We start from the raw sequence: 24,989 nt of genomic DNA, 5'->3' as shown, positions 1-24,989 counted from the left end.
CGCTGCCTCATTATGGCTGAGGCTGACAAACAGTCCCTCTTTCAATACACTTTCCCTCAGCCAAACACACACACACACACGCCTTGTTTGTGTAATGCAGGGAAACACACTCGGCTACACTTTCTCTCCCGACTTTTCCTTCTCCGCTCACTTTCCGTCTCCCGCACATGCACACACACCTTTTGGGTGTAATAAAGCAGCCGATCAGAGTCATTGGCTGCTGACAGGGACTGACACTGAAACCTGCTGTTGTTGGAAGGCTGCCTGGGAGATGTTCATTACTCACAAAGCTTGTCGGTTTGGACAGGAGAGGAACAACGGTCTTATTAAGTGGAGACCTGGAGCAGCCGTGGGGGAAATACACACACGCCCACACGTGCACCCACACGGGCTCGGAGAAAGTTTGAAGCTGTGGTTTCAACCCGGCGCTCTGATAGGCTGAGAGGAGTTGGGTCTGTCGGAATTATAGTTTTTTTTTTTTAAACTTCCCTGCGATGGCGGGATTTGCTGAGTTTGCCGTTTTGACACGGAAGGCAAGACAGACAAATCGTGACGTGACAACATCCGCGACATGGACGACTGAGTCTCGACGCCGAGTGGGGGGGGGAAGTCAAATCCTGCTGCGGAGGAATGTGACGGCCTCATTTTCGCAGGAGCCCGCTGATATTGATTGGAGTTTCTGATGTCTGTCTGGCTCATTGTATAACTCTCCCAAGAACAGATTCAATATTCCCGACAGTGCTGAACCTGGAGCCTTGTTTCCATAGTAACTCTGCTCTCCGTCTCTCTAAACATAGCCCCCTTGACTGACTTTAGCTCTGTTCAGATCATCAAGCACAGCTGAAGAGGAGGTAGCTGCGTGGACATGGACGATAATGTTCCTGACCGGAGGCGATGAAGCGATTTGCTAGCTTGTCAGAGCAACCGGCGTCTTGGTGTATTTACAGTCCGAGCTGTGGTTAAAAGCTCCCGGAGAACAGAAGGAGACAACATGAAACAAGATGAGAATAGGTTTTTATTTCACTCGGGGTAGCGTCCACCTTGTCTTCCAGAGAGATTTGCAAGGCGCCACTTGTTGCCAATGAGGACGCTCGGCCGTGTTTTGTGCCGAAAGAGCTTTAATCACCAACCCCCCCAATTCATCTCTCACCCGCTTCCTTTCACCAAGTTTGCTGAATCTTAAAATAGCTGCAGCTTTCTAAACAACCTGCTCCATTTCAGCCTCCAGCAAAAGGGGCCGCCATTAATCAAAACTACCGCGCTTGACGGTTCGGGGACAAGAGCTGGAGTCGGCTGAATTTGCATGAAGTTGTTGTCACCGTTTTTCTTTTTTGAATTCTTCATTGCTGCTGAGTCCAACGGGACGGCTGTGATATCATCGGAAAGCGAAGGCGCAGGCAGAGAAGGGGATTTAGAGAACATCTGCCCTCTTCCTGGCATTTCTGATCCTCTGCTGAGTTTTGTCTTTGAAGAACCACGATGCATCTTCATCCAAACCGTCAGAAATCATGTCGGCGGGAGTTTAACGCACGCACAACCCTCTCTAAACCCTCGTGTCATTTCATTTCCTGACGAAGAACCTACTGATGTCTGATGCAACCTTGGAGGCTGCCGCGCTCTTCCTCATCCTGCTGCGCTCTTTGGCTTGCTGAGCCGTCCTCTGTGGAGACAAATGGAACATGATGTAAGAGGTTAAATCTGCAGTCGGCGCAGAAGAGAAAAGTGAGATCAATATATTGAGCATCTCTAGATTTAAGTGTCTGAGCGGTGGCGTAAACAGCGAGCGGATCCTCTTATCAGAACCTGCAGTTCTCCACATCACTTTATAAACGTCAACGAATAAAGCAGCTCCTTACACACCGACTCCCACTCGGACACAAATGCTTTCTAGCGTGGAAGTTAAGCACATTTAAGGTTACAATGAAAGCCTGCGCTTTTATTTTGAAACCTCTGCTCTCAAATCAGTTCCTTTTTTTTTTTCCCCTGAAGTGAATTGTCTGTGATTATGAAATATCGACTGGAGGAGCTGAAAAAGGAAAATGTTCCCGAGACAGTTATATAGCACGTTGCTAGAAATGCAATATATCAATATGTCACACAACCACATCATGTGATGCTATTACAGAGAAAATATAGCTGTGTGAGGGACGTTGTAACTTTTGATCAATGTGTTTGACCATGTATCACATTACTGCCATCGCACATGATCCTCAACATGAGTGATGAGATTTGAACGTGGATAAAGGAGAGGTCCGTGCACTGTGCACCTTAAATGTTGGATAAATTGCTTTTGCCCCTTTAAGCCCTGTGGCTGTGGAGGCTGTGGTCGGTGCAGCGATGTGGATGAGCACGTACAGATCTGTGGCAGACGGTGCACAGCGTCTGCAGGTTGTCCAGCGAGCACTGTCCTCCTCCGCTGTAGACCGGCCGGATGTGGTCGACCTGCCAGAAATCCCCTTCGACCGGAGCGCGGATCATCTCATTCAGCTGGAAACACACAGAGAGAGGGAAGCGGTGAGCATCTCGGTGCACACTCCGCCCGGGGACTTGATCACAAATTGCCAGAATCATCCATCTATGCTAAACTTTACTCCTTGATCGGATTTGAGTTGTTGAAAAACACAAATCCACGACAGGAAGTGATGAAAACAACAAGCAGGCGCCTCGATAAAGGTTTAAATGCTGAGATTAATGTAAGCCTGTGAGATTTTCGGGATAAGTCCGCTTGATGAAAACAATAATTGCACCAAATCAATGACAGTGAACCTTGACTTTCAATTATCCGTCCCCGGCAGATGCCTCAGGTACAGGCATATAAATCTCCCCAAAAAATGTTTCTGGCCTACTTAATGGGCGGCTGTAGGGAAACTTAAATCAGCCGATCAGGCAAAAGACAGGAATTGGGTTAAATAAACCACAGGGAATAACGAGCAACAATGGGATACACACATTCCTAAATTACAAAACTTTTTGGATAAATCCAGGTGGAATTTGAAATTTTTTTAAGAGTAAACTGAGATTTCTCTCAACTCACGTAGATGAATTACATGAAATGAGTTGGATTTTGAAGCAGAGTGTACGATCTGTTGGTAGAAAATGAAAATAGAATAATCCTAGTGATGTTTTCACTAATGTGCTCCATCAAAATTGTAAAAAATGTACCCTAGAATGGGCCCTTTATATTTAAATACTTTATATTTACATCTGCAGCGGATCCTCTCTACGGAGGCCGCCATGTTTTTTACAGGAGCCCAGACTGGACAAACTAAACACCTTTTGAGTTTTTATGACAATTGAAGGTTTCCACAGGTTCTCCTTCATGGAATCTTTTATTTTATAGATCTATTAAAAAAAGACAGAAATAGAAACAGGGATGCAGACTAAAAAGGAGAGAACACAGAAGAAGAGGAGCGGAGGATGAATGAGAGAATTAAAAAACAGAGACAAAGAAGCCTGATGGGAAGAGTTCAGGGCCTGAAATCAATTTTCCTGCTTTGAGTGCTACTCTGCCGACATTAAGGCAGCGAGTTGGAATTGATCCCAGAAGACTTGAAGAGCAGGCGTGCTCGCAGGGGCAGAGGTCATGTACACACACACACACACACACACACACACACACACACACACACACACACACACACACACACACACACGTACAAAAACACACACATTTCAGTCAAATGAACCTGCTTCTCTGCCAAAACAAAGCACCTTGCTTCACCACCACTACAGACTTAGCCCCGAATAATGCTTATGGGCATCTAAAGGCTGTAACACACACACACACACACAGACACACACACAAACACACACACACACACACACACACACACACACACACACACACACACACACACACAGACACACACACACACACACACCAAAACCCCTGGTTTGAACCAAAGAATGAGCCTATAATCTTGAGGCTTCTCCACCGCTGCGGCATCTTATCATGTGGCTGAGTTTGTTTCCTCTAAAGCTCGGTGCATCGATTGGTGCTGATGCTGCTGCCGCCGGCACTGGGAAGGAGAATGTGTGTGTGTGTGTGTGTGTGTGTGTGTGTGTAGGGAGGGGGGTGGCTTTGCAGGATAACAGCCAACCAAATCAAACAGGCTTACTGGTCGAGGCCTGGCACTGGGAGAAAAAAAATCAATGGGCCCAGCAATCCATTTACTGGGAGCTGGCCCCTTGGAGTGCAGATCAACGTGTGTGTGTGTGTGTGTGTGTGTGTGTGTGTGTGTGTGTGTGTGTGTGTTATGTGTGTGTATATGTGTGAGTGGGTGGGATGAAGAGTAGAGGGCACTCTTTTTCTGCACTTACACAAACACAAAGGCAAAAAATGTCTCTCCCTGTCAGTTATTTCGCTCTCCTACCAGGAGACTCAAGATGTGTGTGTTGTAAAGCAAATCCAATAAAGTGGTTACACAATCATTATTATCTGTTAATACCAATGTGAGAGGAGAACTGCACTGTTGTAGGTGGTGGAGCTATTTTTAACTACTCTGCAGAGTTAGCTGGTTCATGTCCTGTGGTTATCAACCTGTGGGTTAGAACCTTCCCAGAGTCTCAGGGTGAATCTGAGGGGTCGGGGATTAATGAGAGAAAAGTTCTGCTTCCCCAAATTTGTATTTAGCTTCTGGTGAGATGGTGGATCATTTAAAATCCATTTCCTTCAACAGTGTTCAACTTAAAATGAGGCTTTTAAGTGACCTACTATAAGTTTATATCATTCAGTTTTATGTGATCTTACACTTAAATATTGACGACAGAAAATGAGGATGATATTTTCTGGATAAAACCAATCATAAGGTTGTTTAAGGCAAGAAACACCATTTCCCATCAGCCCCAGTACGGCATCCATGTGTTTATGTGAGCTGGTGTCCGACCTGTTTGAGTGACAGCTGGGCGAGCCAAGTGTTCTCCAGCATGTCCTTGCGCTGGGGGGGCGGAGCGTCCCGGACCTTCAGGAACAGGTCGTGGGCGTGGAGGCCGCACAGCTGACAGACGCCCTGCTCCGCCTCCAGCACCCGCGAGCGCATGTATGTTTGGCTGGAGCGCAACTGGAACTCCTCCTGGCATCTGGGAGAACACGGAAAACGCCAAACTTTCACATTTTTTAAATATTAACCGCTGAAATTCGTCTTCGCTTTTCATAAACACAGGAAAGCTGTCATCTTTTTTTCCTTCGGAGCACAGAGATAACTGTGTTAATTTCTGATAAGATCCCGGCACAGAGGAGCGGAGTGTCTCACCTTGACTGAGTGACCTGAATTTGGCTCTTGAGAATCACTTGAGGAAATTGAATTTCTAACTTAAATAGGCAGCGAGGCTAGAGGAGGCACAGACGCAACACATTTTATCAGTTAAAAGAATTTAGCAGATCTTATTCAGAGGGAGCAGGAAGTGATGCAGTGTTGTTCCTCAAGGACAGAAAGACATTGCAGCATTCCTCCACTTTACAATATCATAGTACTGTAGGAATAATAACAGTGATGTGAGTGTGAAGTGAGGATCTTGAACCAACTACGATAAGAAAGGATTAGACCAGCGGACCGAAATAACTAGAAGAATTGCAGTTTGATCTGCTAACAGCAATGTTCTTAAGTCATCAGCACACACAGTGTTGCTTCAAAGCAAACCAAGGTGAAGTCCACGCCGTGCACGTCGTGTTTTTCAGTTTTGGTTTCACACACAAACTCTCCGACTATAATTGAATTTCTCGGTGCCAGATGGGGGGGCTTTGCCAGAGGGAACAGCGGGTAGAGGGAAGTTTAAGAAAGTTAATTTAAGAAATGCTCTTCTCTGATCGACAAGGACCAAATTCTCCTCTGGCACTAAATTCCTCCCAACTGGTGCTCCAAGCAGGGAACGCTGAGATCTATAGGAAGCGTCGCTGCCGTGTTTCTTTAAAACATTTTGTGAAAACACTACACTCAGACCCAGAAGCGTCTAATTTATCTCGGAGCCGTGTGCACTTAGTGTCGCTGTACCTGTGGCTACAGAATCGAGTGTCCCAGGCCCCACCGGAGGTAGAGCAGGCCTGCTGGCAGGACAGACACAGGGGGACGCCTTCAGTGTCCACGGCCTGCAGATACGCAGACTGTAATGATGCCTGCTCCTCCGCAGCCTCACCGGACTCCTTGTCCTTCCTGCAGGGACAGAAATTGATTACATTCAGACATTAGAACAAAAAAGGGTTGTGTTCGCTCTGGGGAAGCTCGATTTCTTCTGGTACCTTTGACCTTAGCTTCACACCAATGAGATGCCAGTTCAAAAGACCAGTTTGTCTCTGGAGAGACCGCTAACCAACAAACTGAAGATACTAGTGAGTTGCATAATGGGAAATGTGGGATCCAGTGTTACTGAATTTTGTCTCTCGACGTCTTTGGTTCAATTTCTGACGGATGTATTTATATGTCAAAATGCTGGAGTTACTCTTTGCATCAGAGTAGTGAGCATGGCATGACCCAGTTATTATACTGTAGAGAAGAATACGAGTTAAACAAATGAAATTAAGTGACAGGAAATATGACAGAACCCACTATTCAGATCCACTGACTGACAGGAGATAAGGTGAAGACGCAGCTAAACACATTTACTCCCTCTATGAAAGCTCTGACTATAATTGAATTTCAAGGTGCCAGATGGGAGAGCTCTGGCGGAGAGAGCATACATCCACGTATGCTACTTTTTTTGTATGGTGTACAAATATAACGACTCTTTTTCCCTTCAAATTTCAAAGAGAAGTTCCCTTGACCTGCGTGACAAAGACCTCACTGCTGCAAACATCCAGGCTCAATGCAAAGCTTTCTCAACATCAGCGGAGGAGCGAACACGAGAGGGAGTTGGGAGACATATGGCTGTGTGTGTGTGTGTGTGTGTGTTGTGTGTGTGTGTGATGGGGACGCAGAACATTTCCAGTATGTGTATGTGCGTGCCCATTCTTTTTGGCAGAGGAAATCAGTTCTGGGCATTTGCCATGTCGTCGCAGCAGGGTGCTAGAGCCACGCTGGAGAGGACAGATGGACTAAATTCTCTTTCCCCACGGTTCACGATTCAGAGAGACAGAGATGGGAACAAAGAGCCAGAGCGCTACAGAGGGAGATTTAATCATTGAAATGGAGAAGAAAAACCCTCTAAAAAAAGGAACCTTGCCGCTTCAAAGTTGAGAAGATACCAAAAATTGAAAAGTACCAAGAGACAAATGCTGTGCCAGCAACGTCTCGTGGATGAAAGAGAGACTGAAATAGACTTTCTACTGGTGTGCCCATACGGAGGATGGTGGAGGCACTGGTGGTCAGGAGAGAAAATATCTAACCCAGAAATACTTGGTGAGCTGGTGAGTGTGACAATAAAGTCAAAGAAATCAAAACATATCCAAGAACGTGTATCTATTAGATTGGATTAATATATGTACTTTGCATGTAGCTTCAAAGCCATTTATATTAATATATGCACAAAGCAAAGTGAGCGTGTTGGCTGCTCGACTTCGCAGCATGAGGTAACTCTCTGAAAACTCCCAACTTCAAACTCCAGGAATCGTGCAACATGCCTTCAGCTGCACGCAGCCCGATAGTGTTTACCACCGCGGCTCCTCTGTGATGCTTCAGACCAGAGAAACCTGAGGCACCAGAGGGAGAAAAGATCCGATGCTGCTAAGTCCACCTGTCAATCTGTGGAGCGCTCGCCCGCTGTTGATCAGGAGGCAGAATCGGTTTTACAGGTTTTAATTTGTGGCTTCTTGTGCACAGCGACTCGGACACAGGATGCAGGAGAGGATTATCTGGGAAAATCAAGTTATATTTCAAAGTAAGGAAGTGCAAAAAGGATTTATTAATTGCCCATCCCATAAATCCCAGGTTTTAAAGGAAAAGTTCAAGATTTCGGGAGATATGATTGTGGGAGAGGCATTTATCATTTTTACGTTTCAATCGTTAAAAACTAACTAAAGAAATACAGAAAAGATTTAAGAGATCAATAAACTTAAAAGATGGAGACTGATCATCCAGGAAATTAATCACCAGTGATGCAAGAACATAAAATATGACCGAACCTATAACAAAACAAATATATGATATATTTTAATTTATAATTAGCAAAAAATGTAATATTAAAAACTGGTTTTCAGGGACAACGAGACTTATATACTTATAATCTAATAATTGTATGTACTAATGCTAGCTTTTGATTTACATTTCAACTGTTGCTAAACATTTTTTTTAGAAAACGTCTTGTTAGATCTTTTCATGTGTAATACAAATCTCCATGCATGTTGTTGGCATGTTAACATAGCACTTATAGGTCCTCAGTTCATGCCATTCTCAATGTAACCCCAGGTGTGGTGTACATGTGTGTGCGCTTGTATGTGTTTGTTTGTGTGTGTGTGTGTGTGTGTTGCAGGTTTCCATAGAGATATTCCCGCCTGGGGTGAGCTGGCCATTGCATCTCTCCCAGTAGATTGTATTATGGTCTATATTTACTGTACTAACACACTCACTGGGCCTTTGTGCCTCTCCCACAAGGCACACAGATCTCCATGGAGACGGCTGAGGGAAGGAAAACGAGAAAACACAGATTTCCAAAGAGAAAATCCGTGCGATGGAACAAACCACCTTCATGTGCCCACCATGAAACCTCATGTTTAAAAACCACGGCAGAACCTCGGCGTGATTTATGAACCGTTAAAATGCTGTTTGAATATATATATATATATATATATATATATAGGAAATGTGTAGGCTAGAGGTAAGTTTAGATTGTATTCTCATCAGTTGTGTAAGTCTTTCAAAGATGTGAACACAGCTCGCCCCCTTTTCCCGTCCTGAACAACCGCCCACATGTTGGCCCCTCTGACCTACCTCTCTGAGGCAGGTGGCGTGAGTGAAGAGGCAGAGCTCCTCTTCGTGAAGAAGTTTTCCTTCACGACCAGTCGGACGCTGCCTCCCTCCTGCTGGACTTTGCTCAGGGAGGCCTCGGCTACTTCATCTTTGCTGAGGTACCTGTGGAGATGGGATAGATGGGGCTGTGAGGGAATGGAGGATTTTTACATAACCAAAGAGCTTGATGAAGAGAGCTGCTTCACGTGTGCAGCATGGGGGAGTAGCTGCATGGCTGTCCGCAATGTGAAAGCACAAGTATCTCTGTGTATCTCTGAGTGTCCATGCGTCGGGTGCCTGCCTATGTAGGTGCGTTATCGTCTATCTTGATAATGCATCCTTAAAATAACAGTGAAACACTGCACCGTTGGAAAATTTTTTTTTTTGTTTTGCAATTGCTTTCCACTTCCTCAAGAGAGCAATGCTGAGCATAGCTCCTTTTAACACCAACACGTTAGGGCCCTTAATGTAGCTTTAGCAATATTTAAGGGACTGCAGTAAACCCACATCCAACGATGTAATATATATATATATACAAGTTGCATTCAAGTCCCACTTCTATATGCTGCACTTTTCCTTTCAAGCATCATTCATACACTGTCGGCACAGCAGGGATTTGGGGCTCAGCACTCCAACACCCACGGAACTGCCAAAAGGCCTCAGTGCCCCATGAACTTTCTCTTTGCACCAGTCTCTGCAAAAACTGCAGAAATTTGTCCTTTCAAGGCTTATTTTCTATTCTGTTGATGTGCTTTTATTCTGCTTGTCCTCTCCTCCTGCTGAATCCCATTACTATAACTATTGCTGCTGCAGCAATCTAATTTCCCCACGGGCATCGTCAATCATCTAATCTAATCCATCTACCCCGCCACTGTTTTTTATGGCCCTTGTAATACAGATGCTAGGTGTGCAAGTTGAAAATTGCACCAAACACTACATGTCAATCTGGGCAGGATTAAAATGACCCCAGGATTGTCAGAGTTGACATGAAATACAGGCGGAGAGGAGCCTGGGAGAAAAAAATATAAAATCACTGACTTGTTTGTTCTGGGTGAAGGAAACGCTAGTGGTCTGGAGAAAAGAGACCAAATGTCCTCATGTACCATTGAGCTTTTCAAAAGAGTGTCCAGACGTTTTCAGACTAGACTTTCATATGTGAGGAAAAACAGCAGGAGATTGTCCTTAATAGTGTCTTAGAGTCTTAGTCTTAATAGAGTCTTAATAGTTATTTAATAGATGGTCAACAAAGGTATCATTTGACAGTCAGTCAGGTTATTTAATGGTTTTTATGTATAATATTTTGGTGGTTACTTTTATTTTCCCAGTTAGAGATGCAGCATGAGTCTTATTCTAATTAGATAACTGACAAAGATTCAGCTTCCTTGAAGAATATATGAAAGAATTTATTTTTAACCCATTTCAAGGCTCTTCAAGTCATTCAGTTTTTCCACAATGAGTCACAGTCGTATAAAGAACCAAAGTGAATATCTTAATATCCATAATGTGTCACATGGTTTATTCCATTTGTCTATGAGAATGTTTTTTTTTTAATAACTATCGTTTTCCATCGTTTAATATTTCTATTATTAGCAGCTATTACGAAATCAGCATTTCCCATGAGCCCTTAACCTTTGCTAATTAAAAAATGTGACCTCTGTAATAAAACATGTGTCATGACATGGGGACTGAGACGACTGAACACTGTGGAGGGTTGACGACAGCAGGGATTACAGCAAACAACATGCCTAATTACCTTATTGATTACCTTATTGATCAGAGAGTAATGGATTACATTTATGGAAATCAGTGACCGAATCACCTGCATCATAGATGAAATTAAATAAACGAGTGAAGCGATGCCAGAGAAACACAAGGGGATCAGCGCATGAAGAAAATGACTTTAAAAAGCACAAAAAAAGACAAATGGATGAAGAGAGCGTTTGGGTTATTTCACAGACAATCAACTCAGATGATTAAAGCCGTGGACTAATTGTTGTTTAAATCGATAATCATACATTATTTTACCAAACATTTGTTATGACAGCGGTGTCGATTCGTGAGCTTAGTTAGTTTCAAACTTTATTGCTGCCACACAAACGGTCGCTCTGCCACCTTTGAAATAAAATCAATACCTGGAACAGCTCCTAGAACGATGGGACGTGTAGGAAAATAAATCTAACACAATTTAAGCGAGAGGGAACATTTACCAAACGGTAAAAGACAAATAAAAATGGACTGTGGCTGTGTGTGAAATAGATTGGCTCGTTTTCCTGAAGGGTCGTTAATGGAACTGACATCAAATCACAAACATATATGTTGAGTGGAAATGTCGATGGAGGGTTTTGGCCACTGGAACAGCAAAAAAACATAGATAATGAAAATGAATGTTGTAAAAAGGTATATATATGTTAAAATGAGGAATTTAGAGCATCGTTTTAAGTTTAAGCAAAAGTATCAGGATTTGAATTGTTTTCTTCAATATGACCCTAATACTCTTGTGATAATTTTCTAACTGAATCAACGATTAAAAGCTGATTGTAGTTGTTTAATTAAAAAAGAAAGTGGACTGTAAATAGTTCATTTGATTCCACTTACGGTTCGTGTTTCTGTCCTGATTACAAATGAAATAGCACTCTGGTATTTTAATCTAACAGGCAGCTATTGCCACTGTTAAACTCTGCTTTTAGAGTTTCCACTCGGGCCTGCAGGCTATGCAGTGACATTTTCATGCATTACCACCACCTCCATCTGGACCGAATACTTTCTTTGGGAGGGAGATGGAAAGAAGGTAGGAGGCAGAGAAAAAATGATAAAGGGAAGATGGATGACAGGAGGCAGAAAGTGGAGGAGGGAGACACTTCAAAGAGGAGAAATTTCTGTGGAAGCTGAGGGGAGATGAGGAAGAAGGTAAGTCTCCATCAAACACAGGAGCTTCCTTTGCTCCAAACAGTCCCAGCACAGAGGCTGCATGAAACGAGATACCTTACACTAAACTGGAGTCCAACTGCGCTTCTGGGAGCGGGTGGATGTGTGTGTTTGCATGTTTTTATGCAGCTAGGGGCTTGGCCAGTAATTCTGTAAACCAAGATGACTGCTGCTCCTTCCTATTGCAGTGCATGATCCAAACCTCCTCCACAATCACAGGCCGCGGCCAAGTTCATCCTTCTGGGGAATCCAGGCATATTTTACGACATCTGCAAAGTTTTCCCATCGTACTAAACATGTGATATATGTTATATTATGTTCGATAAAAATCCTAAATATTGTCTATTAAAGCTTTGAGTTCTGGCCACCACAAACAGAACGTGGAGAAACACTTAAAAAAACATTAAGTTTGTCTACAAGGAAATTCTACAGGGCAACATTAAAAGAAAAATGTGCCATCGCAGGAAATACACTTAATTGCTTTTTTATCAGTATTTAACGAGCTGAGTGTGAAGCTAAAAGTACCGGATACAAATACATTCCTCACAGTCCTAATATAACATATCAACAAGAATTGGATGGATGGACAAACTGAAAATATATAATTCCTCCGGCTGTGTCTCTGTCGCCGGCATAAGGAAGCAAATTTAGAATTCTTCCTGTTGCCTGGTAACCCCTTGGCTGCTGGTGATAGCTTCATATTTAAGCGGAAATAACTTTTAATAGTTTGGACAGCTGCAGTCAATGTAAACACAGAAGTGGACGGAGGCTGCAGCCGCTCGGACACAAACGCAGCAGCTGACTCGATTTGCACTGGATTAACTGGAACTGCTTTTCTGCGGGGAGCCATTTGATGCACAGCTGCAGGAGAGCTGTGGTGGCAGCGGGTTGCCGACCTGCTGGCCCCCACAGAACCACAGACAGCAGCTCAGGCTCTGGCCAGGCCGGCCGGCCGGCGGTTCAGACACGGCTCGTCGTCTGTGTGAAACCAAACTAACAAGCTGCTGCGCCGGTCAGGCCCCGACTGAAGCGGCTGTGATTGATGGCTGCTCCCTTGAACTGTCCTCAGTGAGACACGTCTGGAACAGGAACTGTGTTTAATGTCAGATGTGAAAAACCAGGTTTTGTTTCTTGGAAATTACATATAATGCGGTTATCTGAGTTTCACCATTAACCGACAGTTGAAGTTAAAACATAAGTGTTCAAATATGTGCATTATAAAGCAAATGCCACAGTTAATTGTTGACTGAATGTTACTAACTCCTGCAGCCCACGTGTTGCTCAGCCAAACTGTTTATGCAAGAAAGATAACAACGGCGTATTATAGAAGCAATAAATCATTTATTCCCAGTGTTTACTGTAATTTTAGCAATGACTCGTGCTTAGGCTGGAAGCAAACCGGATTAGAATCCTCTCAACTCTTCTAAAATCACTGTAAATCACCATGAGTGGCTCATGACGGAAACACACACAGTGTTGGAGAGCCGGGCAAAGTGGATTAAGTTTGAGGCGGTTGAAAACCGAGCGTCTCGGTGCTGCGAAGGTGAGCCCAGATCCCCCCGCTGAGCAGAAGCTGGAGCTTGATTGGTTCTGATTAGTGAATAAATCAAACAGGTATCAAATCAAGCCGGGCCAATTGCCTCCCACTCACACCTTGATTAGGTTCATGCACCCAAACACGCTCCCCCGGTTGAGAAACACTCTCCCTCACTAACACACACATCCACCAGACTTCCCTGTAATTGGCAAACTCTCCCGGCCTCTATCTACGCCAGCTGTAATTAGTGTGCCAGCAACAATGCTTGTTTGTCTTAAAAAAAACACAAAAAAAACACACACAAGTGCACGTACACAGCGCTCATCTTCTCTTCTGCCTCAGCTGACACCCTTTGATACACCCACACACACACACACACACACACACACACACACACACAGTTCAGCCTTCCCTTGATGCCCGGGGCAGTAAGTTTGTACAAATCTGCTCGTTCCTCTGTGAAATCTCCCACATCCTCCCCTTGAATTCTGACACGATGCTGGGAATTAATTCATCTCACTATTTTTACACTGTTTTTAAAATTTACATCAACTGGCTCAATAGGGTGCCAGGTCAAATCATTTCTTTGCTCGTCCGCCCGGAGGAAAAAACACATTTGATGTCTTGCTGAGATGTTTACAGATTTTATTCAGAATTATAACGGGGGGGGGGAGATTTACTCGACAGATTTTGTCGTCTGAAATGACAACTGTTGATCCCAGATTTGAGCTAATTTCTGCTTGCTTGTCTATAAAGCTAGCTCCCATAATTCATTAGACAGCGTTGACCCCTCGTGCCCTGTGGTCAGGGGCATTGTCATTCTGGAAGAGACCCCTTACCATCAGGATGGAAATGAAATGTTTTGTTTACTTCCTATATTGATTTTCAGTGACCTCTAAGGGGGCAAGTGGACCATGCCAACAAACCCCCCCCTACAGCACAGCAGAGGCCCCTCACGGTCGGGGTCAGGCATTCAGGCCTGCACCGGCCTCTTGGGCCACGACACTCATGCACTTGCCTACTACTCACAAACGTGTTGGAGGAAGACTCATCGGTCGGAATAACATTTTTCCTGCAGACCAGTGCCTGTGGTTCTTGCACCAGTGAACTCTGAAAAGTGTGAGATGAGGGTTTTGAGGAGTGCAGCCAGATATGAAATCCTCTCTATAGCTGATTTTAAACACGCACTGAACTATGGACATTCAGACATTCACTTTTCCTTTTATGTCTTCGACCCTCACAACCTCCTGCCTTGTTCCTCATATGTGAAAAGAAAAACTCCTAGACCTAATGTTCTGATGTTACTGTTACACATCACTCTCAATCTGAATCTATTCACTGGATCTCCATGCAGATGTCACTTCACTCATTATTCCCATTGAAACAGCAGCGAGTTGAGCCGTCATTGTGACGGCGGCTCCTTCCATCCGAGCCTCGACAATGAAGCCTCTCTTGTCGCCTTCATACAAAATCAGAATCAATTGGGCCTGTTTAGCATTTTCATACATGCCACAGAGCATTATTGGATGTTAATTGTTTAATCCTACAGTGCTACTGTGTGGGAGCATCTGCATTCCTTCGGTTTCTCCACTCGTTTATTCAGATTTTCCCTTTTGTCTTGAATCTGTAGCATGACAGAGACGATAAAAAGCTTCAGCTGCTGGGATGTGAGGGGTTTAGTAAATCAGCACCAGAATCGTAAATCACAGCGAAGTTTTTTGAAAGTCAAAGTAGCGTGAAACTGACCTCTTGGTGCTGGAGTGAGGGCGCTGGGCGGCGGCCAGCTGCTGCAGGCCGAGCGTTGGGCTGTGGAAGAGGAGGCCGCTGCGACGAAGCAGTTTCTTCTTCATGGCTGCCAGGCTGCCCCACTCCTGAACCAACCTCAGCACCTGCACAGAGGACACCACATCTCACTTTGTATTCAATTTCAATTGGAAACTCAAAACCTTTGCAGCCTTCTGCCTCCACGCAAATTGATAGTTTGGACACCGGAGCCTCTTTAAAAGCAAAAAATATTTCTCCTTTTTTCAATTTGGAAAATGGACCTGAGCTGCAAACAAACAATCTACAGCACAAATGCACACTTATACACACACAGAGACAGTTTTCCAGATAGCTGAACAAAACTCACCAAACCAAGAGAGAGCTGAATATGCTCTCAGCCAAGTCAAGGATTCAAAGAAAATCCACTGGCAAAATAACAAATAGCTCACCAAGTACCAAGGCCTAATGGGCAATTTACCTACGTATATTACATTTGAGAGGTGTCTCTTTTTTCCATGGATGATACTTTCTCTCGCACAAAGATTATTTCAGTGAAGATAAAACCCAGCATGCATTATACAGACACTTTTCAAAGCCAGCCAGGCTTGCTTTGTTGATGGTTTAGCGGCTGAATAATGCATTTTTCTGACAGAAATATAACTTACTGCTCTTAAAAAGCAGACGCGAAACAGCGGCGGCATTTCTAATGGAGAGGAGACGTTGTAAAAGAAGATGCAAACGATAAAAAGCCTGATCTGATCCGGGGGATGTGGGTGAAATGGTTATTAATGAGTATTAATGAGGGTATTTTAAGACAGTGATCTATGACATAGATGGAATATGTAGAAAAAGAGTCAAACATACATAGAGGAAGCAGAGCAGATTCTCGCATAATTGTTTAAAGTGTGTAAAGTGGTGGTTTGTGTTACAGTGTAAAAGCAAGAGAAGAAATAACACAACATACTTAACACTTCTGGTAAAGTTATCTTAAATTATTAACACAATTTTCCCTGCTTAAGAAACGCTTCACCTCTTAAGAGCCACCTCGAGAGCTCTGTCAGGAGCTAAGATGCAGAATCCTTTATCTTTTCCAGGGTCGAGTCTGAACTGCGAGTGGAAAGTTCTGTCACAAAGTGTGAAAGCTTTAAGGAACCTTGCTCTACATTTACTGGATATCTGGAGTCTCCCTGACAGGAAGTAACGACGGAGAAGCTTTGGAGAAACCTTGAGACGGCAACAGTTTCCAGAGGTCACCAAAGGGTCGTGCAAAAGTCCAGGAGTTGAATCGGATGTCAAAAGTCGTGACATGAGGAGGAGAGTGGGAGGGGTTTCCATCTTCCAGCCTCTCAAAGGTCAGGAGGTTAATTTGTGAGTCATTGAGTGGGTGGAGAGTGGGAAGCCTTTGATTTGGCTCTATGAAGCTGTTCAGAGTTCTGTGCTAATCCTGCTTTTATCTCCTAAAGAATAAAGGTGGCGATATTCTGTTCTTGCCCCATGAAAAGAACAAAACCAACAATGAACTGATCCTGTTGACAAGTATGACGTGTGTGTGTCCAGAGCCTGATACAAAATATCTTAGTCCTTGTGTGCTCCAAGGTTATTTAGCCACATCCTTGTACTTTTACTTTAATAAAATATCCAAATAATAACACCATCTTGCACATTTGGACCCAGAAGCAAACAAATGTATTTATACACCTGTCCCACCTAATAATTATTCTCTGCTCTCTGTTATCATGCAAATATTGGAAAGAGTTGTCAAGGTGTTGTTTAAACGCTCTAAGCACATTAATACAACACATTTTGTTTGCAGCCAACGTGTTTTTTTCTAGATTTCGATTTCAAAGCACATGCAAATACCGAATCAGAGCAAGGACCTGACAATTCAGGAAAAAGGACCTTCCCCAGGAGCACATCAATTCACAGTCCGCACAGCAGCTCAGATTGCATTGTCTCATTCCTTTAAAAGCACATGTTTAATGAAATATAGATTGTTCTGTTATTATTGAATTGTATAATGATTGACCATGACTTTATTTCAGAGATGTTTGCTCGAGCGGCCTCAGGCTCCGTGGGTTTTCACCGAGTGCGAGTTGAGTTTACGCGCCGCTGCCGCCCCGGTCCGAGACGTGTTGCTGCTCAGTATTGATTCTGATGGACAATGGGAGTGTAACAGGGCGTAAGTGATGGGTCAGAGGATGGATGCAGCTCACGCCTCTGTTCAACAAACCGGCATAAACAACGTGATCGGTGAGGCGTCTGTCAGCGGCTCGGCGGATTGCAGGATTTAATATTTGCTGGTTGGCGTGTGGGGTCGTTTGAGGTGATGAGCCGTCTCCTTTAACGACCCTCATAAAACTGCAGTTTTTCTTCTGCAGGTCTCCTTGGCTGCCCAGACCGCCAAAACGCCCCCTCTATTCCCCCCCCCCCTCCCTACCCATAATTCCTTCAACCCCTCCTCCCGCTCCCCCCTCCAGGCTCTGCAGTGGTGGAGGTGGGCGGCCGTGCTCCACCTATCTGTCAGGCTCCCGATGCAGCGCTGCCCGATCTTCCTCCTCATGATGGGAGATGTGATTAGATTCAAATGGCAGTGACACACACACACACACACACACACACACACACACACACACACACACACACACACAAACACACATATCTGTTATCTGTTAACAAGCCCATGGCCTCAACCTCACTGGATCCGAGTGAGACTAATTCATCTTTAAGGTGAATTAAGGTCGTCCTCAAAGCAGCCGAAACTTTCCACTACACTCATGAGCATATTCAGGATTTTCTGTCTTCTTGGGAATTGTGTGGATTCATGCAGTTGCATTTATTGCCTCCACCAAGGAGGTTTGTGTTGTCAGTGCTATTTGTCTGTTTGTCAGCAGGATTACGCCAAAACTGATTTTCTTGAAAGCTGGTGGGAGTGAGGGGCACGCGCCAAAGAAAGAACCCATTGACTTAAAAGGCTAATTTATGCTGCCAACATACAAAATAACTATGTAACCATCCCTGCCCACATACTCACATCCTATAAGTCTGCATGGTTGTTAAGCAATACATCCACTGCAGGGCAGCACAGAGTCAAGAGTTTCTGACATCATCAAACATGGCGACGGTGTAGGAGGTTGCGATATTGTACAAATTAAGAAAGATGATAATGCAGAAGTGAAAAGAATCAGGCAGATGTAGACGACTGATATCTGTGTGTAAGTGTGTGTGTGTGTGTCTGGTGTTTCATCTACTTAGTGCCAATCCAGTCTTGTCTGTGTAATCAACCACTAGAAGAAAAATATTGGCACATTTTAAAACCTAGAAGTCAAATCCAGCGTTCGTACAGTAACGACACATTAAACTGGGAGCACCTCCCTCATGTTAACACTCCAATCCACATGAACACCCACACACATTCATGAGCAGAAAAACACACACACACACAAACGCACACAGACATAAAGCCTGGCGGGAAGGACAGACCTGTATTCGATTTTCCCGGCGCCGTGTGAAGGCCTCGGGCAGGTCGTCCCAGCTGGTTAGTTTGATGTCCAGAGGGATGAAGCTCAAGTTCAACGCGGTACCGTCCTAAGAGACGAGGAGACAGGGACGGAGAAGACGGCCTTAAGCAGAGAGATTTGTTTCCACCACTGCTGCTAACACCTCCATCACCGGCTGAGATTTATTCCGGATCGTCTGTGGAGCATTGTTAATGTTGGCAAAGTTCTCTTTCCAACAAACAAAAACAAAAACACAGAATGTTGTTCTGAACCTGAGGGGTTGATTCACACAAATGGTGACTCATGTATAATTTATGTATTTTTATGTCTACAACACATTATAATGTAGTTTAAGCAGCTATTAAGACAGTTTCAGTGTTAAATCATACTTGGAACATCTGCTCTGATTAAACAGGTGTAAATTATAATGAAAGACCATATAATCATAAATGACAATTGATTAAAAGATGCACATATTACTTAAATTTTCTTTGATTTTAAGATAATTAGCTAAATCATTTTATAATTTGTAGATTCATTAGAAACTAAATGGCAACAGGTAATTAAAGTCTTTAAACTGAATCTGAGTTAATAGAAAACGAATCAGCGATGAATCTTCAGTCAGTTTTTTTAAAGCAAAATCACAAATACTGCAAGTGCATAGAAAAGAGCCACAATAGCTTGGGCCAAAATTAGAACAGTAAAGAGAGAGAAACACCCACAAACACACTCAGGGGTTCTTTGAAGCAGTAAAAGTACATAGTGGTGCCATCTCACAACACACACACTACACACACAAACACACACACACACACACACACACAGTCCCTCCGTGTTCTTCGGAGGTTCCTGCTCGTGTTTTCCTGCCCAAACAGTTGGTGAGACGTGGGACGCTGCTGCTGACTCACTGGTGCAATCAAAGCAAACACAAGCACGACCACGCAAGTTTCCCTCGTTCAGCGTCTTTCTGAGCGAGTGACGCCGCAGTGTTGTTGCAACACAGTTATTGTTTCACTCTCCTGGCCAGAATACAAGTAGGGGTAATATTGTGGTTGTATAACATGGATCGATCGCAGACACACGTTTTTTTATGCTAACAATTCAATGTCAAGTGTATGAGTCAATCAGGGATGAGAGAAGTATAAGATGAGAAATGAAATGGGCGATCCCCTTTATTCTGAGCTCCTGCTGCAGCTCTTACTCAACTGCCATTGGCCAATCAACTTCACAGTATTTAAATTATACATATATAATTGTGTACTTTTTGATAACTATTTGGAGTGCAATATTCTTTTCTTTGAATTTGTAGTAAAAGGTTACAGTCTTTTCATTGATTTATGCCGAAAATGTAGTAAAAGATTACACTTTCTAGTGTTTTTATTGATTTATTGCCGATTACCTGCAAAGCTAATACATGCTAGTACAGCCTCGGTTATACTTTGTGTTTAGTGCCAATGAGCAAAAACACCTGAACAACAAGTTGCATGGAAATTTGTTCAGTTGTTTTTGTGTAATGCTGCAAAAACTACCAAACAAACCAACAAACACACAACGAGCAACCTTGTAATAAGTAATGTGCAGCACCTACTGATTGTACGTATGGAACATGTAGAACAAGAGAAGTATCTCTATTATTAGAAGGTACATAACCAGTGTTCACTGTAGTTAAATTTGTACAGAAGCTACAAGTCTCTTCAGCAAAGCAATCAGATTTTTAATGACTTACTTGCCGAGTCTAATTACATTCAACTTCTGTAATCTGGACGCACTTTATTCTTTATTGGTTGCCATGGTAATTCTTGTGGTAACCAAGGAGCCTGCGATGATCTCTCTGTAGTTTTCTTCTCTTTATTCAATTATGTTCACCACTTAGGAGATGCTGGTTCTTATTTGACAGTATACGTGTATTAGTACCAGAAATAATTTAAATCAATATACCCAGAGGTACCTCACTGTGATTATAGATAATCATACTGTGGCGTCTTGGATGCACCTGTGAAAAATAAGCAAAAAGCTATTACAGCTTCATTAGTGCTAACTACTGACAATTTGAAGCACAAGCAGCCACTGACCCTCAGTGTTAACGTCAAACCACAGACAAGCATCCACAGGAAAAGGAGGCTGACCAGTGAATTCAGGTGAAAGCTACTTTGTGGAAGTCAGGATGGAGATGAAGGACGAAGAGGAGACAGGAGAGAGGATCAAGTCTGAAAGGTTAATACCTACTGGCAGCCGACACGTGGATTTGGAGATACACATCAACATCAGGAAGTTTTTTCCTGTGCTGCACCCTCCGTGCACAGAGGCCCACGTGTTTATTTGGATTATGGTAAAATAAATATCACGGGGAGTCAGGGGAACGGTGCAGCGGGTTGTGCTGCAGCAGCACGGAGCAGGATTAAAGCTCTGGTGATGAGGAACATGTTAAATGTTTAATGTTTGACATGTTTAATGTCAGTGCACTTATATTTGTAAAGATTCTCCTTTAATTACAAATAACTGTTTTTGGATTGGATTTATGACCCCTTGTCCTTTTTTGCGCTGTATAGGAGCGGCCCCCGTCAAGTTGTTGGAAGTAACTAAGTAACTTTTACTAAAAGTCCATTTTAAATGAACTACTTTTTACTTTTACTTGAGTAGATTTTTAGATGGGTACTTTTACTTGTACTTAAGTAAAATTTCATCAAAGTAAAGGTACTTTTACTTGAGTACAATATTTCAGTACTTTTTACACCTCTGCCTATAGGCCCTGGAGGAGCAGCAGTGTCTGTTGAATCTTGGAATTCAACAGATTCATTAACTGCACTATGAATCTGTATCTGCACTATGATATTATTATATATTTATTCTTTCTTTTCGTGATACATCATGTTAGTACTACTTCGTAACATCCACGTATTGTCTTTTTTTCAATAGTCTTTGTGATTTGTGAGTTTCTTCCTTGTTCAGATGAACTTAAGTCTTGATTATCAGTCTGAAGAACAAACTGGTGTCAGATGTGATGACAGTGAAGCTTTAATAAATGTTAATGCGAACTTTCCGCAAAAGCGCAAGCTCTCAAAACATTGCTTTCCTGTTAATAACCACACAAGGTTCATGACTGAGCTCATCCTCAGCTTAAGAAAAACACCTTGAGATGCTTAATATAAGTGACTGAAAATCTGTAAAAATCTCGTTCCATCAAAACATAATTTAAGTTAAAATACTCAGACTGTAAGAAGGTTTCCAATGATTCTCTAAAGTACATTTATTTTTTTTCGACAATGTTTTAGGTTGCCCTAACAGTACCATCTTGGTGTGCAAAGATAGATTTGGCAATCTGAGGGAAAACAGACACAACTTAGGTTGCTATAAAACACCTATGAACTAATTAACAGTTATTAACAATTTGCAGCTGAAAATAGTGATCAGGATACAGGATCATATTACTGTAGGTTCGGGTTTATTTGTGAGTGGAAACCTATGTCAAGGTGCATTACAGAATATTACCCTCGTTCTTCTAAAGAAACTTTAAGCATTTTATGATAAGCATTTGATTTAACTTACTACTTGTAAACAATTGCATATGGATAACATGTTTTTCCACATTTGTTGATTATTATCATCATTTTTATTATTATAATTAGAGTATATTTTAGATCGAGGACAGCCATTGTACCTGTACATCGTTACTTGAGTATAAGAACATTCCTGTGTGAGAATCCTCGACTCTAAGATTCTTCCTGGACTTTGCAGACATATGACCTCTTCTAGTCAATACAACAAAATGTGTGGCCTGAACTTTTAATGGAGTTAAGTAGCTTTAGCAGTTACAACTGACTAATGTTGGTCTTCAAACCACCGTCACACAGAAATAAATACAATTTGAATAATCAATACATGCAGACTGTCGCATTGACTAATCATTTTCAAAGAGCTGAGTTTTGCTTTAACTGTCATTAGCAGTTAACGATAAACAACTTACTTACTTGTCAATGATGAGTGTAACCTGGGGGCGAATGATGCATTCTCACTCGTTGGCATTCTCAGTCGGTAGAGTTGACGCCACACAACATCGGCAGCGCCATCGCTAACACAATGGTCCCAGTTTGGGAGTTTTAAACTACAGTTGCCTTATATGTGAGTGCCGCTCTATGGTGGCAGCGAGGGAAGCGTCCATAGCAACAACCATAACAACAACATAAATCCGTTAAAAGTAAACTAACAACAAAAGATTATACAAACCCTCTGAAAGAAGATAATGAAAATAAAAATAAAATGCGCTGCTTCAAAGTTGATCAAACACACATTTAAACCAGGAAAATATTTAATTTCCCATAAAGAATAAAATGAATATCCGCCATGTTTGTTTTTTTTTCACGAAGAGCGAGCAGGGCATACGTCACCTGTCCCCTGCTTCCTGACTCACGATAAGGTCGAATTCATACAGATTTTTAGTGGATTACTTTTAGTAACATTTCAGACGAAATTTTTATGAGACCAGCCTGAACTGAGAGCAGGAATAATACCGTCGACACTACCAAGCTCATGAGTGTTTAAACATAAGGTGTCGTTAAAAATCAGGTAACGATAACTTCAGAAATAAGTCATTGTTAAACACAGACACAACTGACAAAGAAATGATAGAAAGTAGCTATGCAAAGTTGTCGTTCTCATTTCTTTGTGCAGTCCAGGGCTCCTGTCGGGTTTATTTACCAGTGATGTTAATTTGTCAGACCGTGAATATTTGCATGTAGCACTTCTCCCCACATTTCCATTTCTTTTTTTAACTGTGAGCCACATGTTTACACTCGCATGCAAGATCTAGTTAGCAAACATGGAATGCAAGTGAGTCGCAGTCACAACTAATGAGATGGCTCAAAGTGAAGATAGTGAAAAAGGATGTGTGTGTGTTTGTGCTCTTCTTCACCAGTTTCTGCACAAAACTATCCACTAACTTATTACCTTATTAAAATCCAGAGCTCTTATCAACTCACTAGATGCTCGTGGTTAATTCTACACACATATATATATTTTTCTATATGTGAGATTTGAATGATGAAGTGAGGTCATACTGGGAACCATAGAATATGGGGAGTCACAGCAAAGGATTTCAAATGAAGTAGAACATGTGCGAGGAGTATCCTGATGTGGTAAGCCTCACCCATCTGCTCCTCCCCCATCTTAATGTGACCCCCCGCCACCCCCCCGTGCACGCAGGGGCCCTGACTCCTTGAATAAAACAACAATTTGATGTGTAGAAAAATGGACATAAAATTCCTAATACTCTCAATATTTCTCATCCAATCCCCGGTGACAAATCTTCCCCTGATTGTGCGCTGAGCGGCCCCCTGTGTGAAGCCAACACGCTGGTCCAGGATTATCCCGACGTGACAGCTTTCCAGCCAGAGTTCCTCCAGTTTATCATTTAAACGACAGCGGGGGACATTTATCTCCGCGGCTTATCGTCTCAGCCACGCGTACGCGACACTTGTCTATTGCCATCAGGGTAATATTCCATTGGTGATTCAGTTCAGTGCTTTGGTCTTCTCTATGTAAAACCATCTTGTCTCTTATCTACGTTCGTGGGGAAGTAACCTGATCCCTCATGAATGAAACAAAAGGGTGTTAAGTATCCCAACGCGATCGATGCAGGGGTCTGCTGGCAAGTGGCCCTCAGGAGCAGCGAGGAGGAGAATGCTCAGAAGTCATTGTCAGACCAGGGTTAAATTATATAGTTTGTCTCAGCTCGATGGCAAAAGAACATTTTACTTGATGCAGGAAACACATGAAGTCCTCAAACCAAAGCCCTCAGCCAGGGACTCTCTGCAGTTTACTTTAGATGAACTCTGGAGATTCTTCTCTGGCTCCAGTGTTAATTTTGGCAGCTATTTTTGATTTAGTCTTAGTCTTAGTCTTTTGACGAAAATGCATATTAGTTTTAGTCTAGTTTTAGTCATTTTTATCCTTCTTAGTTTTAGTCTAGTTTTAGTCGACGAAAACGAATTTCATTTTAGTCTAGTTTTAGTCACATTTAATAACCACATTAAACTCCTTATCTTCCCTTCTCAGGTCCAGGGACCCCCTGTGTTGTGTCTACAACTGCGTACTATTCTGTTATGTATCTCAGAGCAGCTGAGACCAGAGAAACTCTGTGTTTTCACTGTTTCCATAGTTAAGAAGCAGGTGAGTCAGTGACCGGCCTGCTTCATGTGAACGAGCTCTGATCTCTGTGTCTCTCTGAGCGAGTGCGCGGCTGCAGGGGGCGGAGCCTCGGGACCGGAGCGCTATCTGGGACCACACACACACACGCACACACACAAACACTCGCCGCTCCGGGTACTTCATGACGGCCTGATACGATTATGTTTTTAAAAATTGTTGTGACTTAGCCAACATTTTCGTTTCGTC

General features: G+C 42.9%; 1 protein-coding gene across 1 annotated transcript in view; it reads right to left on the bottom strand.

Annotated features, from left to right (window-relative positions):
- Positions 1 to 998: 998 nt before the first annotated feature.
- Positions 999 to 24,989, bottom strand: part of zranb3 (zinc finger, RAN-binding domain containing 3) — a 67,451-nt gene continuing 43,460 nt past the window's right edge. The window contains exons 16-22 of the mRNA XM_061067107.1: positions 18,583 to 18,687; positions 15,085 to 15,227; positions 8,859 to 8,999; positions 5,991 to 6,149; positions 4,887 to 5,079; positions 2,356 to 2,487; positions 999 to 1,660 (exon numbers count right to left, since the gene is read on the bottom strand). Coding sequence (XP_060923090.1) covers positions 1,562 to 1,660; positions 2,356 to 2,487; positions 4,887 to 5,079; positions 5,991 to 6,149; positions 8,859 to 8,999; positions 15,085 to 15,227; positions 18,583 to 18,687 — 972 coding nt within the window. The 3' untranslated portion in view covers positions 999 to 1,561. The remainder of the gene's footprint in view (positions 1,661 to 2,355; positions 2,488 to 4,886; positions 5,080 to 5,990; positions 6,150 to 8,858; positions 9,000 to 15,084; positions 15,228 to 18,582; positions 18,688 to 24,989) is intronic.

This window comes from Limanda limanda, chromosome 23 (genome assembly GCF_963576545.1).
Source record: "Limanda limanda chromosome 23, fLimLim1.1, whole genome shotgun sequence".
Lineage (NCBI taxonomy): Eukaryota > Metazoa > Chordata > Actinopteri > Pleuronectiformes > Pleuronectidae > Limanda > Limanda limanda.
Note: the sequence above shows the minus strand (reverse complement) of the source record. Positions and strands in the feature narration are given on the sequence as shown.